This window comes from Ursus arctos, unplaced genomic scaffold (genome assembly GCF_023065955.2).
Source record: "Ursus arctos isolate Adak ecotype North America unplaced genomic scaffold, UrsArc2.0 scaffold_28, whole genome shotgun sequence".
Classification (NCBI taxonomy): Eukaryota; Metazoa; Chordata; class Mammalia; order Carnivora; family Ursidae; genus Ursus; species Ursus arctos.
The window spans coordinates 29,745,685-29,762,862 of record NW_026622963.1 but is presented as its reverse complement, the minus strand read 5'-3'; the positions used below and the strand labels follow the sequence as shown (position 1 = coordinate 29,762,862).

The 17,178-nt window shown below is 45.0% G+C and overlaps 1 protein-coding gene across 17 annotated transcripts in view; it reads right to left on the bottom strand.

Annotated features, from left to right (window-relative positions):
• Window positions 1-17,178, bottom strand: part of AKAP13 (A-kinase anchoring protein 13) — a 323,670-nt gene that overhangs the window by 141,733 nt on the left and 164,759 nt on the right. For 16 of the 17 annotated variants that reach the window (XM_044388388.3, XM_044388389.3, XM_044388391.3 and 13 more), the window contains 3 exons: window positions 11,071-11,269; window positions 5,505-8,568; window positions 1,376-1,521 (listed from right to left, as the gene is read on the bottom strand). In XM_044388388.3, the coding sequence (XP_044244323.2) occupies window positions 1,376-1,521; window positions 5,505-8,568; window positions 11,071-11,269 (3,409 nt within the window). Of the gene's footprint in view, window positions 1-1,375; window positions 1,522-5,504; window positions 8,569-11,070; window positions 11,270-13,365; window positions 13,479-17,178 lie in introns of those variants that run through there. The other variant, XM_044388395.3, reaches the window with a different exon arrangement.

The following is a 17,178-nucleotide window of genomic DNA, read 5'->3' as shown; positions in this document are numbered from 1 at the left end:
GGGACACGACGGTCCGCACCTCCCTACCACTGGACTCCAGTAAAATGAAGCTTGTTTATCACGGTGTATACACTTCAAACAGTTTGGGAGGGTATAGTTCTGTTTACCTACTGGGGCAACTGGAAGAAAAAGTACCACGTAACCCTCTGAAGAGCAAAAACAGGGCCCCGTCACGTCTAGACAAAGAAGACTGATTTTTCTGAGGGGAAATATGATTTAGTCTTGTAACTTGATTTTCAGCTTCCAAAGGGTTTTTATTTTTATTTTTTTTTTTATTAACCAGCAAGGACTCTAAAGCTTAGAGCACTGTTTCTCTCAACAAGTTTGTTCCCTTGTTTTAAGTTAATAGCTTGAAACAAAAAGAATCTTAAGAACCTAAAGAAAAAACATTTTTGAAATCTTACTGAATATTAAATATACAATTACCACTACCAGGTATATGAAAACATATATCCACACCAACTTGTACGCAAAGGTTCCCAGCAGTACTATTCACAACAGCCCAAGAGCAGAAACAAGATCAAATGTGTCCCGTCCATACAATGGAGTATTACTTGGCAATGAAAAGACACAAAATATTAATCAATGTTACAACATGGTTCAACCTTGAAACAGTAAGCTAAATCAGAGAAACCAGTTGTGAAAGACCACGTAGTTATATATAATCCCATGTGACTTTCCAGAATGGGCAGATGCGAGAGACGGGAGGGGAGGGACACCCAGGAGCCGGGCAGTGGGGAGGGATAGGCTGCTAATGCTTACGAGGTTTCTTTCTGGGGTGATGATAATGTTCTAAAACCAGTGGTGACTGCTGCTCTGAAATCTACTGAAAATGACTAAACTGAGCACTTACATGGGTGGATTTTATGGTGTGTGAATTATAACTCAATAAAGCTGTTAAGGGAAAAAACTAGTGAACCTTTTTTTGTCACTAAAAATGACATGCTACACATTTTAGACAGCTAGTCGTGAACCCTAAGTTAAAATCTCATTTTTGCTATCAGTTTCTAGATAAAGAACAGTCAGGTTTTAAAAAGAGTTCCTAGATCCTTTTGTGGTAACTCTCATTTTGTGGCGCGTTACACATGATGACAAGCTCAAGTCTTGTGCTCACAGGGAAAATCTTTTTCATTACAATCTCCAAGGGATCCATGCAGAAGGGCCCTTTCCAAAACTAAGCTGAACACAGCCACATCGCCACATCTACATGCGATGGGACAAGAGAAAGGGGGGAAAAGACTATTGTTTAAAAAAAAAAAAAGTTCCCCAAACAAACAAACAAACAAACAAACAAACAAAAACACTAGGCCATCAATCAGACACAAGAGAGCCGGCTAAATACATTGTGTGCTCCTACAGACTTCGTGCCACTTACCGCCTGGGGCGTCAGGCCTTGCTTCACGTCGGGGTCGGGTCTGGGTCTGGCGGCTGCGTCCCCTGTGGCCACCTCTGCAGGAGCCAGGCTCGCCCTGGTATTACTCAGAAAATCCACTTCATCTGCAGCTTTCAAGTCTGGCATTTCTGAAGAGAACAAGGGGGTTACAAAGTGCGTCAGAAAAATCAGTTCCTGCATCTTAGTATCTGTACAACGTCCAGGCTTTGTGTGTTTTGTTTGCTTTTGTGTTAAATGGGAAAGTATTCATTTGGAGCTGGTGTCATTTCGGGCCCTGCGCTGGGCTATTCCTTTATCACAAGGTCTGCATGGTTTTCCCCTCGCCTCTGTATGGATTTGCAGCTAAGCAGACATGCAAGTCCATGTCTACTCAACTCCCATTTGCACTACTGCCTTTTCCTGACCGATCCGTGAGTGTGGTGCAGACTGCATATGCAAAAGCAAATTCACGAGCTTTAAGGAAACAGACTAACAGCTGAAGCTAGGTAGTCCATCTTGCTCATCATCAAAGAAGCCAGAGATGTTTATATTTGCAGAGGACAAAGTGGAAAGACCTGTTGAGAAGGAGATAAACCCTTTAAGAAGAGTCTTTAAAAACGTACTGCACACTCTCATCTAACCATCACTGCAATGGACAAGACTAAAGTAGTCTAGTAAGTAATATATTTTTATATTTTAATTTTTATTTCTTCCCCAACCAAAACATAATCACAAACAAGGAATTTTTTCCTTTTTTTTTTTTTTTTTAAAGATTTTTAAGTAATCTCTACACTCAACATGGGGCTCAAACTTACAACCTCGAGATCAAAAGTCATACACTCCACCAACTGAGCCAGCCGGGCACCCCAAGGAATTCCTTTTCTTAAGAAAATATTTTTATATGTTTTCTTTAGAATTATACTCACTAGACCAAACAGTAGTGGTTTTTGTTACCTGACCACCATATGGTAAAGCAAATACAGGAAGGAAGTGATAGCTTGATGTCTGAGGCAAATTTAGGCTTTGACTTTTTTTTTTTTTTAAAGGGGGCTGATGATTGAATGTTTAAAATTCACCTTGGCAATACAAACAAAAATAGAACTATCATCTCAATTTCATGTGGAAATTTTTCTGTGGCCAGTTTTAATCTCGTCATGCCACTACTCTGGCAGAAAAAAATGTCCCATACACCAGAGGGCAGAGAAGTTTCTTTCACCAAAGAAGAGAGTTCATGCTAATAGCACATTGTGACACGCCCAAAGGTCTACATCAGGTTTAGGAAAGCTACATTCCTACAGATGAGCACTTACAAATTCCGTAATTTATAATTATACAATCTGACTAGCAATTTGAAAGTGGGCAAACAAGTTTCCTTGCCCAAAGAACAAAAATCTGTGTTACATTTCATAAAATGTAAATGAAGTTAAAAAAAAAAATCTAAACAATCACCTTAGAAGTACTTACTGATCAAAACATTTCTAAACAAGAGTAATTTTTTTTTGGTTGTTGATGACTTCTATTTTATTTATTTGGGGATGTGATTTTTGGCACAACCTTATTATCCTATACGCATCAAGTGAAAATATGTATCTTGGCAAGCAGCGACCAATCAAGACCGCGGACAGTGACTGCTGAGACCCGAGGGGCACCGGCAAGCTGTGCGGGCCTGGCCTGGCTCAGCCGAGGACGGCTAACTTCCCAAACCACTGAGATGAATGCTCAGAATGAGTGCGGGGCTGCACCCCCTCCTTCCACCTGGCAGTTTTGTGTTTTCTCATGTGAATTTCTATTTGGCTTTTTCTATTTGGCAGCATCTACAAACAGAAGCCAGTGCCATGTGGCTCCTTCCAAGTCAGCGGTTAAACCGATGTCTCTTCACTCATAAAACAGTATGCTTAGGGGCGCCTGGGTGGCACAGTGGTTAAGCGTCTGCCTTCGACTCAGGGCGTGATCCCGGCATTATGGGATCAAGCCCCACATCAGGCTCCTCCACTATGAGCCTGCTTCTTCCTCTCCCACTCCCCCTGCTTGTGTTCCCTCTCTCGCTGGCTGTCTCTATCTCTGTCAAATAAATAAATAAAATATTAAAAAAAAAAAAAAACCAGTATGCTTAAATCCATGAATGGAATGTAAACGTCCCAGAAATTACCCTTTGGCTGAGATCACACTCAGGTGCTTTTTCTCTAGGGCAATGTGACCTGGGACTTTCCCCAATTCTGCCTTTTTTTTTTTTTTCCTCTGAAGAAAGCACCTATTTCTTGGTCACTGGCTACTTCTCTCTGTAACGTAAGACCATGAGCACTGAACACATATGACTCCTCTTGGTAGCAGAACAAGTAACTCGCCCACACACATCAACCAACCCTAAACCCAGAGAGACTGCGGATACTTCATATAACTCATTTTCCTACCTAAAACCTTTAAATCGTAAAGATCAGTTCTTAGCATCTATACCCCATCTACATACTACTAAAAATCAAAGTCTGAAATTGTCCCCGGTTTCTACCTTTTCTCTCCAGGTTATTAGAGACCCAAACTTCACGTAATTTGCACTTGCTTGGGTTAATAAATTCAGATGACTGAGCCAGAAAGACAAATAATTCCAGCCCATGTGGCCAAAGACACAGCACCCAAATGAAAAGAACACAGCCAGGCATCAGCTTACAGCCACTCCCATTCCTCTGAAATGCCAACCTGCCAGGGCCCCCAAAATAGACTTGTTGTTGTGTCTTATTTTAAAAATTAGAGACTTTTCGTTTAAATCCTGAGACAGTGGCCAAAAAATTCTAGTACTAACAATCCAAAACACGAATAAAACTAAAAACCTCAAGTCACCAAAAATACTATAATACCTAAGGCTTCTTAAATTCCTCAACTGGAAAAAAAGATCATAAACGGTTAAAAACCCTTTATGGGGGACGGGGGAGGACCACTGTGTTTAAGCGGCTCTTTTTCCTAAGCAACTTCTTTTCTGGTTCTATTTGTTCATTTCTCTGCCTGCCCCACCCCCACACTTTGAACACACACTACAATTTCAGGAGAGTTTCAAACACTGGAAGAGCAGCAAAAACAAACAAACAATAAAAATAATTCAGGCTACTTCTTACCTACACAGCCTGGGGGTGAGCATGGAGACCGGTCCTCTGTCTACACCTGGTAATAGGTGGTGGCATCAAAGTACGAATCGAACTGAATCGAACTGACCTTTAACGATTCAGGAATCGTTATACCACCCTGGACTCCAGCTTCGGCTTCAGCCTCCACCCCCAAGAAGAAGTTCTATTCACATCGTTTATTTGCCCCGAGCCACAGCGGTTTCTCTTCGCTCTCTCTGGCCATGGTTACCCACAGATGGAACGCGCTGCTGTGTGAGCAATCTGCTCAGTGCAGCTGCTTCACCAAGATAAGCAGACACGACGTGTGCCCTGTGACAGCGGCTCAGCTCACTCGGGCGGACATCCTGCATCCTATCCCCTGCACTGCGCTCCGTCCCGAATTCCCAGACTGCTGCCCAAAAGCAACAGGCAATGGAACTGGAAGTCGGCTCCGAGGCAGGAAAAGGAGGGCGTTCTCTCCGCTCCCTTCCCCCCGCCCTCCCCAGTGACCTAATACCACCATTTTGGATATAGGGTCATTCACGCAAAACGACACTTACAGCTGTTTCATGAAACCACCCTGACTCTAAATTTGCTCAGAATACAGACTAGGAGGATAGGGAAAGAAAAGTGTTCCAGGTCTGTAAGCAAAACATACTTTTTCGGCACTGCTTTTTACAGTTCTAGAAAAAAGGACGAAGCCATGTGAATAAAAACACCGGCTAAATTCCTTTATCATTGTAGAGCACCTGCGATCAAGACAATTTTCTCGGCAAAACTGCAAGTGCTCTGGTGTGGCAGACAGAGCGCTTATAGGCTCCAATCAATCAAGCCCGCAGTCCACGGGAAGCCGGAAGCAAAATCTGTCCAACCCTGAGAGGACGTGCCTCTCCTGACGGTGGTGACTTGGCAACTTACCCAATGAATGAAAAGACACTTCTAAACCACAAAGACGCCTCCTTTTCCTACCAGCATATCTCTGAGGCCCTTAAGAGAGTGCCCCTCAAACTGCTACTTCTGCATTCTGCTTTGCTTACCTGCCGCCGGCTCAGATCCTTCAGCAGGCAGAGCCATCTTCTCGGGCTCCTCCCTTTCAGCCAAACCCCCTGCAAGGCTGCCGGGGGCTTCTTCACAGACACTGCCCATGTGTGCGGTCCGCCCAGGCAGAAAAGTGCTCCCTTTCCCTGCAGAAGCGCTCTCTGGCTGCTCAGTCACTGGGCCCGACTCTGCAGGACTGGACAGTGACATGTGACTGATCCCCCGCCCAGTGATCAGTGCTCCCGAGGACTTGACTTGGTTGAGGACGGCCTCCACTATGCGACTCGCGGCCTCCTCGATGGAGTCTGCTCTCTCTGGCAGAGGCCCAGCACAGGGTAGAGGGGGAGCGCCCCCTGCCCCACCTGGGGCCTGGTCGCCACGGCTTGAAGGTCCGGCGTCGGCGGGGCGCTCCCTGGCAAGAGGCTGCTGTGAGATGTCCTGTGCGTCAGCATGCACCTGTGCGTCCCCGGAGCCAGCCAAGCCGCAGCTGCGCTCTCCCTCCTTCCAGCTGAGAGGCACCATCTCCGGGGCTGCGGCACCCTGTCGGTCAGTCACACCTTTGTCTGCCAGAGCTCCCGGCAGCCCCAGGATCACAGTCTTCTCCTGGCTCAAGACTTCTGAAGTCGGGGGGTCTTGGGCACTGTGTGATACAGCCTTTCTTCTGGCCCCGACAGGATCTTGTAAAGCATGAACCACGGCAACATCCAACCCATTTCTGCTCACCTCACAAGCAGTGTTTTCACCCTGGGATTCAGGGTTTCGCACTCCGCCATCCAGAGCAGAAGATCGATGGCAAGGAAGAGCCTCAGACCCAACTGGTAACAGACCTGGCAACGGAGCAGAGCTGCTGTGCTCTGCACCCAAGGCTTCCTGGCGTGGGTCTGCAGCCAGACTTGCTCCCGGTGGCACCAGGCTCTGTGCAGCCCCACCTTCAGTCAGCAGCAAGACTGGTGGGGCCACTTCCTTGTTATGCTTCGTTTCTGCGTTCAGGCAGGCTGAGGCTGTGCCCAGTGAATTACCGTGCTCAAGGGCTCTGTCCTCAGCAGCTGAGCTAGGCTCTCCACAGAATCCCAGAGCCTCCTGTCCAGGAGGTGGTGTTCTCTGCTCTTCCTGAAACGCTCCTGAGGAACGAGTGTCTTCCTTAACAGAAGAACAAGTCACTGCTTTATCTGTGCCATCTTGCCCCTGAGCTTCAGAGCTTTCTGGAACCACCAGACCTTTTCCTTCTTCAGTCAGAATGGAATCGGAGGCCACAGTGGCCTTACCCGCACGTAGCAGAGAAGGGTCAGCGCCCTCCTCGATATCCAGAACTTCAGACGCTGCTGAGAGGCAGGGACCCCCATGTTCCCCTCCAAGTCCCATGGGACTGGTATTCCCCATCCCGGGCTGAAGATGGAGAGCAGTGGAGGGCGCAGCTAGGCCTGTGGCACCGTCTTCTAATGGCTGCTTATCAGGATCGCGCGGATCTCCGCCTGGGCCATCTCTACTATCTGCAGCTGTATGCAGTTCAGGAGTTGCTGTTCCCTTTTCTTTCTGGGAGGGGACAAGAAAAAGTGCGTCATCTTTGGTTACTGATTCACTGCCTGGACTGCTCGCCAGAGAAAAAGTCTTGTCTGATGTCACTGCCTGGTCTGACACCAGTTCTTTCTCGGCTTTGGGGACAACTGCCTGTGGATGCACTTCAAGCGTCTTTGTTAAAGCGGTTCCTAGGTTCAAATCTTTTCCCTGGCCCTTTCCATCTGAAACTTCGAGAGGAGGAAATTCTACCTGCTCCTGGGTGTCTCTGAGAGGGCCCGGGGTGGCTGTGTGAGCCCGTGGACCTTCACAGCAGAAGGCCGGGGGCGGATGCTGTGTGGGGGGTGGTCCTGGGGCGGTGCTCTCAGGCCGGCTAACTATGCCATCACAGTGTCCCGCAGCCAGCACGCCACCAGAAGTCACTGGGCTCTGCCCACGGGCAGGGGCAGCACACAGAGTGTCCCCCCCACTTGTAGAACAGATGGGCGATCTGCTGTTTTGGCTTTGAGTGTGAGATGAATCAGTTTCTGATTTCTGGTTTGGCGTGTCTTTCTGCAGCCTGGGAAAGGTCAGATCAGAGGGTGACGCTGCCTCGCTTGTGCCTGCCAAGGGAGCAGAAGGATCGAGCCCATCTGCAGCAGCTGGAACTACCAGGGAGCTCGGATCCGCGGAAGCCATAGTGCTCCCTTCACAATTTCTTGAAGTTTCTGTTTCTGCAGCTGTGCCAGGGGAGGCTTCTCCCTTCCTAGACGCAAGTAAAGACTCAGCAGGCTTGCTGCCATCCGGGGAGCCGGTGGCAGAGACACAGTTTGGAACAGCAGCTTTATCTGAAGGCGGTCTTGTGACTTTTACGTCAGAGGCTCCAGCTGTGCTGATACTAGAGTTCTCAAACTTTTCCTTTGTACCTTCCCTTACTTCAAGCACGTCCTTCTGGGCAGCGGCGTCCGCATTCAGGAGACCACATTCTGTCTCCCCTGCAGTCACCGGGATGCTGACTGCCAGTTCACCCCCAGAGAAATGCAGAGTGGGAGCGGCGCCCGGTTGCATGCCCACGTCTCCCTGCAGGACGCTGTCTCCAGTGCCTGGAGACTCCTGGTCTGTGGCCAATGCAAATGATTTTGTTCCAGTTTGTCCACTGCTAATTCCACAGGATGGAAAGTCTCCTGTGCCCTCTCCTCCACAAGCAGATGTGCTCCGAAAGTGGCTGCTCGGATCAGACTCGGCTCCACAGTCCAAAGTAAGTGATGACTCTGCCTCTGCCCCTTCGCTCCCCACACCTTTAGTTTCCTTCTTACAGGAACAGTCTGTATTCTCTTCCTCAGCCACACCTGACAAATTGGAGGAACTCTCCATCTCCCCCACAGTGCTCCCGTGGCCGCTCGGAGGGCGCTCAGGGTCTTCGGGAAGAGACGAGCGCTGCTGGCTGTTCCCGGGATCCGACGTGCAGCAGAGAAACTGGCCATCTGCGTCTGGCACGCGGGGCAGACCTGAAGGATCCTGCGCTGTCACCATTAAGGGCACAGGATTGTCCATCTGCTTGTTTGTTTTCTAGGAGGAAATGAGAGATAGTTGTAAAAGCTGCCCGTGGGAAAAGATGGCACTCACACCTCGAAGCAAGACTCCTGCCGAGGGAACTCGCTGCATTCCAGCCCTCCTAAGATCACAGGAAAAGCTGATCTCAAGAAACACAAATACATTTTCTCTTGTTCCTGAAAGCACTTTCCTCTCTTGGAGCTACATATCCACTGGAATGATAAAACGGTCAAGATATACAACACGGCTACTGCCTAAATTATGAACTTATTTTAGAAAAGTAGATGAAAACGGAGCCTCAAAGACCTTACTTTACAAAAGCACAGTGACTACCTTCAGCCGAGAAAGATATTTTTATAGGGTCTCTGAGAGGAGCACAGGCACTTCCATCCCACCTCATGAATATGAGTGAAAGGAAGTCCTAACCAGTGTGGTAAAGTCTTGTCACCTGCAAGGTGCAGACGGATGCTGCTGTGCCCAAAGTTCTTACTGAGAAGTCACACAGTGTCCTCTACTCCTCCAGACGGGCTCCACTCAATCCAGCTTAGCCACTATTCGTTACGGGTTCGTAAGTTCAAGAACAGTGGCATGGCGGATATTCTTTTGTTTTTGATAAAAGCAGTTCCTCTGTTGTCTAGTACTGAGTATGAATTAAGAACATATCAAACTAATAAGATCCAATTCCTGATTATTCTTAGATAATACTGTGGCTTGAGGATATTATAAATCATGTCGAAACTATTTTCTGCAACTTTACAGTACTTTTAAAAACAGATATTGTCAACTATATGGGAGTCCTTTAAAAAAAACACAAACATGGCTGGTCAACCTGATGGCAAGGCCATGCCGCTGTTAACCAGGAAGACCATGGTAAAGGCTGAAGTACAGATTTATGACACAATGTTGAAAAAAACATAAAAAATAGTGTTAGTCTAAGGTCATAAGTATGCAAAATTTACATGTGCATGTAGACAAGGCTTAGGAAAAATAGAAAAAAAAACAAATACAGCTCATCTTTACAGTGGGTTTGCCTTTCTATCAAGATTTCAGAAATTCTTACAATACTACTATTTTTCAACAAATAAAAAATGATTTTTAAAACATGTTTGCTCTTCCCCATTCTCTAACCTACTGCGATAATCTCGTGCATATCTACTGTGCACTGTCCTCGTTCAAGTACTCCCTCAGAATACTTACAGTTCTCCAACATTAGACTAGTCCTGTCTACCACCCAGTTGATCGTAAAAGTTTATATGTGCAAGTGCACAATGTGTTGTGCTCAACTAAAGTCTTTCTAAGAGAGCACAAGAAAAATGGGACTTCCGCTAAAAGCTTCTGTGCTGTGCTCCGCAGAGGGTTCAAATTTAGATTGCTCCCATTCCTGTGAGAGTGTAACCGTCTTCTAAAGATCATGAAGGCAGGTCAATCCATTTAATAAAGGGCAAACGTTACAGGACAGAGATTCAGGGAAACAAGTGTTGGTTTAGAAGCTCCTAACACATGCATCCTGTCAGAGTTTTAACTTCTCATAGTTTCCAGGCAGATATTCCCATATTGTGCAGTAACCCTGGCACCTGCAAGCTGGTATTTTCAACTGGATTATCATTCACCTAGTAAGAAGAACTCCAAGGGAAAATCGGGCTTCTTGGCAAGCCGTTCAGAGGAAAAGAAAATGACACCTGTCCTGGAACAAACACGACTGAGAAAGGGAAAGGCAGGCACATCCCACAGCCCTGCTATGAAGTGTCTTGGCCTGCTGGGCTCAAAAATAATGCCTGCTCCCAAAGATGCCTCTGGTACTGAGCTGACCCCAGATGACCTCAAATGAAATTATTGTCAAGCTTTTTCCAAATCAAATCAGCTCTGAAATAAACTGGGTGGAAAAATTATCTAAACTTAGCCTTTCAGATGTTATGGCCAAGAGACATGTACCCATATGACGTTTATATTATCCATAATAAATGCTACCAGGGAGTCTGTAATGTTTTTACGTCTGGCAACAACTTTATCTTGAAGGCTTGAGTGGATTATAAAATCTTTATTTTTTTAGTGATCTTTTTACCATTCAACTATCAATTTAAATATAGTAACATTATCATCACTCACTGAAATAGTTGTGAAAAGGCTTTATTTTTAAGTAAATGTGGTCCTTGTTCTTTAGCAACAATCTCAGGAACTGTTTTGTTCATTTAGCTTTATAAAGCTAAACTGACAAATTTATAAACAGACAAATTTCCTTTTATGCCAGGAAAATTGAGTTCTAGTTGTTGCCTATTTCTGTATCTGCAGTGTGTATGCGTATCTCTCATTATTTCAAAAACCTGGCAAAAAGAAAAGAAAAATTCCCAGTCCCCTGCTGCTGTTCCATATCTATAAGCAGTAACATCTCACACTGCTAAAACTGCTTTAGGTTTCACATCTTTGAGGAAAGCACTTCTTTGTTCTAATTACAAGAAGGTTCACTGGGGGGGGAAAGTGAGGGCACAAACGCCTGAAAATGGACTTTTTCTTCCTTACCATTAGCTGCTGTTGGATGTTCATAAGTTTAAAAATATGTCCAGTGCAAGTGTCTCCAGGAAATGGGGCTTCATGACGTGACTCGGACTCAGAGGTTACTGTATAGATGTCCAACTCTCGATGGTGCCTCACAAAACAGTCTCCATATGGGATCTCACAGGACAAACTGCTCCAGGAGTCTGGCTCCCCAGCATTCTCCCTGTAAGCAAGCAGGGTCTGGTTAGTATACAAAGGTTCTGCTCCCTCACCCCTGGCAGAGCTCTTCCCTCTCAGTCTCAAGTACAATCCCTTACCCCCTGCTGTGCAGGCTCTGCAGCAAAAATCTGGTTTGTACAGTTCCCGAACAGCATCTAACTATCTGTTCCATCTGCCTCATAAGAGGTCACAAATGGATTAAATGAAAACTGCAGGATTCTTCCCTAAGAATGTTCTTTTGATCAAGATAAAGAGAGGTCTGTGAGCTTAAAATAGTTAATATTATGCTAACAACCAACTAATGAGGAAATGTAAGGAGGATGGGCTTAGCCTGGTTTTCAATAGAAGCAAGGCTTATATTAGGCATTTCTCTTAAATTGGGTTGTACCATATGCTATAACTACAGTCGACTGTACTGGGAGGGGAAGAAGAAATCACTATAACCCATGCAAGGGCACTCCAACTTTCATTAACGACTCTCGAAGTCAACTATGTAGACAAAGACTATGATGCCAATCATATTATACTTGTCAATACAACTATGAAGAAGCACTTGGTTCTAAGAACTTCAAGTTAAATTTTTTTTTTAATTTAAAAAAATAAATGACCGTGCTCAACTCATATCATCATAAACATACCTCATCTACAAATAAAGCCGACAAAGGCACAGGTATGTAAAGAAGCATTTCTGGGACAGGCCTCAACACATGAAACCTCTTTATGAACCAGTAGATTGGTAAAGTATCCCAGAGATTCTGGAAGAAGGAGGAAGGTGATGTTTGAGATCATTACGTTTTAAAATGGAAGAAGTAAATAGAATCAAACATGAAGAAGAAAGACACTCCCCCCACTGACAAAGAGGAGAAGGAAACCCTCTCTGCCGTGTTTTATTTACTAAATCATACTGGTCTGTCAGCAACAACTCACCAGATGGTAACTGGAATTTGAAACTAACTCTACGCTGTATTCTGAAGCCTAGAACTGAGTAATCGCATGCTGGCCAAAGTAATAATGAAGGCTGCTCCGAAAGAAAACGACTGCACTGTCGTTTCTCCAGAGTGACACCCCAGCAGTTGCTGAAAATGAAGTAGCATACGCTGTGCTCAGTCTTTTACATACTTGCCAAGCTGCTCTACTCAGACTGAAGTGACCTCAAGTGGAAAAGCGCAGCTGACTCTTGAGCAACGTGGGTTTGAACTGCATGGGTCCATTTATACACGGATTTCTTTTTCCCCCTCATAAATACAGTACAGTTCCGTAAATGTATTTTCTTTTCCTATGACTTTCTTAACTAACATCTTTTCTCTGGCTCACTGGATTGTAAGAATACAATATGCAATACATATAACACACAAAATTTGTGTTAATTGGCTGTTATATGTTATTGGTAAGGCTTTCAATCAACAGCAGGCTATTAAGTTTTTGGGGAGTCAAAAGTTTTATTTGGATATTTGCCAGCATAGGGGGTTGGCGCTCCTAACCCTCGCATTGTTCACAAGTCAATTCTACTTGTAAGACAGTCACTTAAAAGTTCAACTGAATGACTCAACTAAGAAGCCAATCAGCTACACCAAATGAGGGGGGTGCAATAGCTCTGTAAATTCAGCTTTGAAGCTTGGGTTGACACTGTCACGAACTCTGGGTAATGAACTGACAGACATAACTAGCATACCTGATTGCTCGGATTACCACATATAACCATACCCTAATAAAACAAAGGCCTTTGAAAACACAACTTAATTTATATACCACCACTCCACTGTGAACCAAATATAATAAGAGGACTGCGTGCTAAAGCAGGGGCAATTAAAAAGTGACACAATCCATTCCCAGCAAAATGGAGTTTTCTACCAACCTCGCCATTACTACTTCTCAAACTATTTTCTTCCTACTACCTAAACCTTGAGAAATTCCCGTCTGTAACCACAAACTATTTACCTTCTACGCCTCCCATGCTCTCCTTCCAGAGGAATGTGCTTTTGTTGCCACAATTACCCCCAAGTGCTAACCCTTCAATCTCCCAATTCCTTGTCCCTGTGAATCTGTGTTGCTTCCTAGTCTGTCTAGATACCAAAGACCAGTCAGTGCAATTATTCTTACTGATTTCATGAATATCTGGGGCAACCGACACTCTTCCAAATCCATTTTGCCTGCAGGTCTAGGTAAACCCCACCATTCAGCAAGTATTTATGGGCCAGGCAGTATTTCAGGTGCTGGTGATACAAACCAAAATTTTTAGTCTGTTGGGAGTTTATATACTTAGCAAGGGAGACAAGAACATTCAGATTAAATAAAACATCTGGCATTTCTGAAGACAGCAAGTGCTACGGCGAAAAATAAAGCAGAGATGAGATGAGGGTTGAGGGTTGCAATTTTATTTTTAATTTAACTTTATATTATTTAAATTCAATTAACATACTGTATTATTAGTTTCAGTAGAGTTCAGTGATTCATCAGTTGTACTTAACACCCAGTGCTCATTACATCACCTGCCTTCTTAATGTCCATCACCCAACCCAGTTATCCTATCTCCCCAAGCCCCCCTCCCCCTCCAGCAACCCTCAGTTTGTTTCCCATACTTAAGAGTCTCTTACAGTTTGTCTCCCTCTCTTTCACTTTATTTTTCCCTCCCTTCCCCTATGATCCTCTATTTTGTTTCTTAAATTCCAGATATAAGTGAGATCATATAACTGTCTTTCTCTGACTGATTTCGCTTAGCATAATACCCACTAGTTCCATCCAAGTCGTTGCAAACGGTTAAGATTTCAATTTTTGATGGCTGAGTAGTATTCCATTATATATATATATATATATATACACACACACACATCTTCTTCATCCATTCATCTGTCAATGGACATCTGGGCTCTTTCTATAGATTGGCTATTGTGGACATTGCTGCTACAAACACTGGGGTGGGGTGCAGGTGCCCCTTTGAATCACCATGTTTGTATCTTATGGGTAAATACCTAGTAGTGCAATTGCTGGGTCGTAGGGTATCTCTATTTTCAACTTTTTGAGGAATCTCCATACTGTTTTCCAGAGTGGCTGTACCAGCTTCCATTCCCATCAACAGTGTAAGAGGGTTCCCCTTTCTCCTCATCCTTGCCAACATCTGTTGTTTCCTGACTTGTTAATTTTAGTCATTCTGACTGGTGTGAGGTGGTATCTCACTGTGGGTTTGATTTATATTTCCCTAATGCCAAGCGATGTTGAGCATTTTTTTCATGTGTCTGTCGGCCATTTGTATGTCTTCTTTGGAGAAATGTCTATTCATGTTTTCTCATTTCTTGACTGGGTTGTTTTTCGGGGTTTGAGTTTGATAAACTCTTTATAGATTTTGGATACTAGCCTTTTATCTGATAAGACATTTGCAAATATCTGCTCCCATTCTGTAGGTTGCTTTTGGGTTTGGTGTTTTTTGTTTGTTTGTTTTGGTTTTGCCAACTGTTTACTTTGCTGTGCAAAAGCTTTTTATCTTGATGAAGTCCCAACAGTTCATTTTTGCTTTTGTTTCCCTGAGGGTTGCAATTTTAAAGGTGGAAGGACTCACGGAGGTAGCTTTTTTTTTTTTTTTTTTTTTAGATTTATTTATTTATTTGAGGTAGAGAGAGAGAGAAAGAGAGAAAGAATGAGCAGGAAGGGCAAAGGGAGAGGGAGAAAGAATCCCAAGCAGACTCTGAGCTAAGCACAGAACCCAATATGGGGCTCAATCTCATGATCATGACCTGAGCTAAAATCAAGAGTCGGATGCTTAACTGACTGAGCCACCCAGGCACCCCGAGGTGGCATTTTAAGCCAATAAGTTTTGTGTTCTGTGTGTAGCACTGTATAAGACTTGTCCTATGTCCACTAATAAAATTTGGCAAAGCTCTGGGCATAAGAATGTTTACTGAAACTTTTAGGTAAAATGGTATTAAAAACTAGACACCACAAGGTCAGTAATTAGAGGGCTGTTTGGTGAAAATGAAGACAAAATCTCTGGACTATTACACAGCCATTAAAAATAATGGAAGTAACAGTCCAGTAACACTGAAATGTACAACATTCAGGGAAATAAGCAAAATATAAAGGGTAAAAATTAGGTAAGTCTAGATGGTAAAATGCATAAATAAAAACAGCATTACAGTGGTCGGGCTGTAGGTTCTCTTCCCCAAGACTTTAATTAATGTTTTTAACAAACTTTTACGGTGCCCTATTGAACTAGGACTCACTGCTGTTGCGGAATGCTTTCTTTCACTCGTGTGTCAGTCAAACTTTCTATAATTTCCTCAAAGGCCCAATCTTAACTCTGTCTACTTCATTCTCACGTGACCTTTTTGCTCTTCTTAGTTGAGAAGATTGAGGCCACCTAACATGAGATAAAACAATCTTCATCCACTAATAAATGCCTCTGCCCACGCCCTCTAACGTCAAGGATGCCTCTTCTCAACAGTGTGCTCGCTCTGGTCCACCCGCCTTCCTGCCGTCCCAGACTGGGTAATCCTCCCTTGGATGCCTGCAGTTTTCCACACACTTCTGGACTAGCTCTGCACCCCCTCCCCCCAATGCAGTTAAAACACTAGCAGGAGACAGAGCAGTGGGGGCAGCAGAGGGGATTACTACTGCCCTGTGTGCCGGGGGAAGTAGCAGCAACAATCTGCACTCCACCCTGTAGACCAGATCTCACCGAGGAATCTGGCTCCTGGGGAGGCATCTGACAACACGGAGACATTTCCTGGTGGTCACTGCCGGGGGGCGGGGGGTGTCGTACAATGCACAGGACAGCTCCCCACCACAAGGAATTGTTGGGCCCCAACTGTCAGTAGTGCTGAGGCTGAGAAACGCTGCTGTCAAGCCACTGACCCCCCCGTCTGTCCTCCCCTCATTTCCGTCTCCTTATGGTCATCCAAAAACTTCAAGGCTCTGCAATTTGGCTCCTCCTCACTCCGCTGCTACTAAAACCTTTTTGTCACAGGTGTCCACGGACAAGAAAACCCCAAATCCAGTGGCCTTTCTCTGTCCCCATCACCCTTGAGTTTTGTAGAATTTTAAAATAGTGACCTGATTCTTCTGCTGCAATTGATTCTCACTGGACACTCATAAAGAACCCTCCTACTTGCCTACAGTTTTCTCGGCTCTCTCTCCTTCTTCCCACATCTTAGATGTGGAGACACAACTGTCTACACTCTCCTACTCTCATTCATCCTTTCCCACGGCCCTGGTTTGTCTCCCAAATCTCCTTCCAGCTGCAAAGTCTGAGCTCCGCCCCACATTTACAACTACTTCAACGTCTTCACCGAGATGTGCAGTGGGCATTCTCAAATTTCAAAACTCAATTTTATGTTCCCCCCATTCCCCAAAGCAGCAGCAACTCCGAACTTATTTCCATGAATGAAACCATTGTCATCCCCAGTAACACCATCTCCTTCCTTCAGAACATTCTGCGCCTTACTTCAATTTCTATAGGCACTGCCCTAGCTCAGGCCTTCACGGAATTATCTGGACTCCTGCGGACACTCTTGTTACAGGCCAGCTGCCCTAGAACCTCCACTGCTCCCCAAATCTACCCAAAGAAATCATCTGAAAGCAAGACTGATGCCATTTTCCCGCCCAAAAGTTCTGCTGTGCTTCTTGTCCTTTTCACATCAGGAGTGAATCATGCGCTGTGCGCGCCCCTATCGCCTAGGCCTTCCCTTTCAATCTTAAGCATTCTATGAAGCATCCCAGCATGCCAGCTGTCCTGTATGGAGATATAAAACAGAAGGCCACAGAACTTCACGACCAAGGCCATGCAGCTAATAAGAACACCAGAAACACAACCCCCTCTTTCCACTCTACGAGGACACCTTCACAAGCGCGTTGTAGCAGCAACGCCACTGGCCGGCCGCCAACGCTTCCACATTAAGGCACCTACATTCTTCATGTCAACTT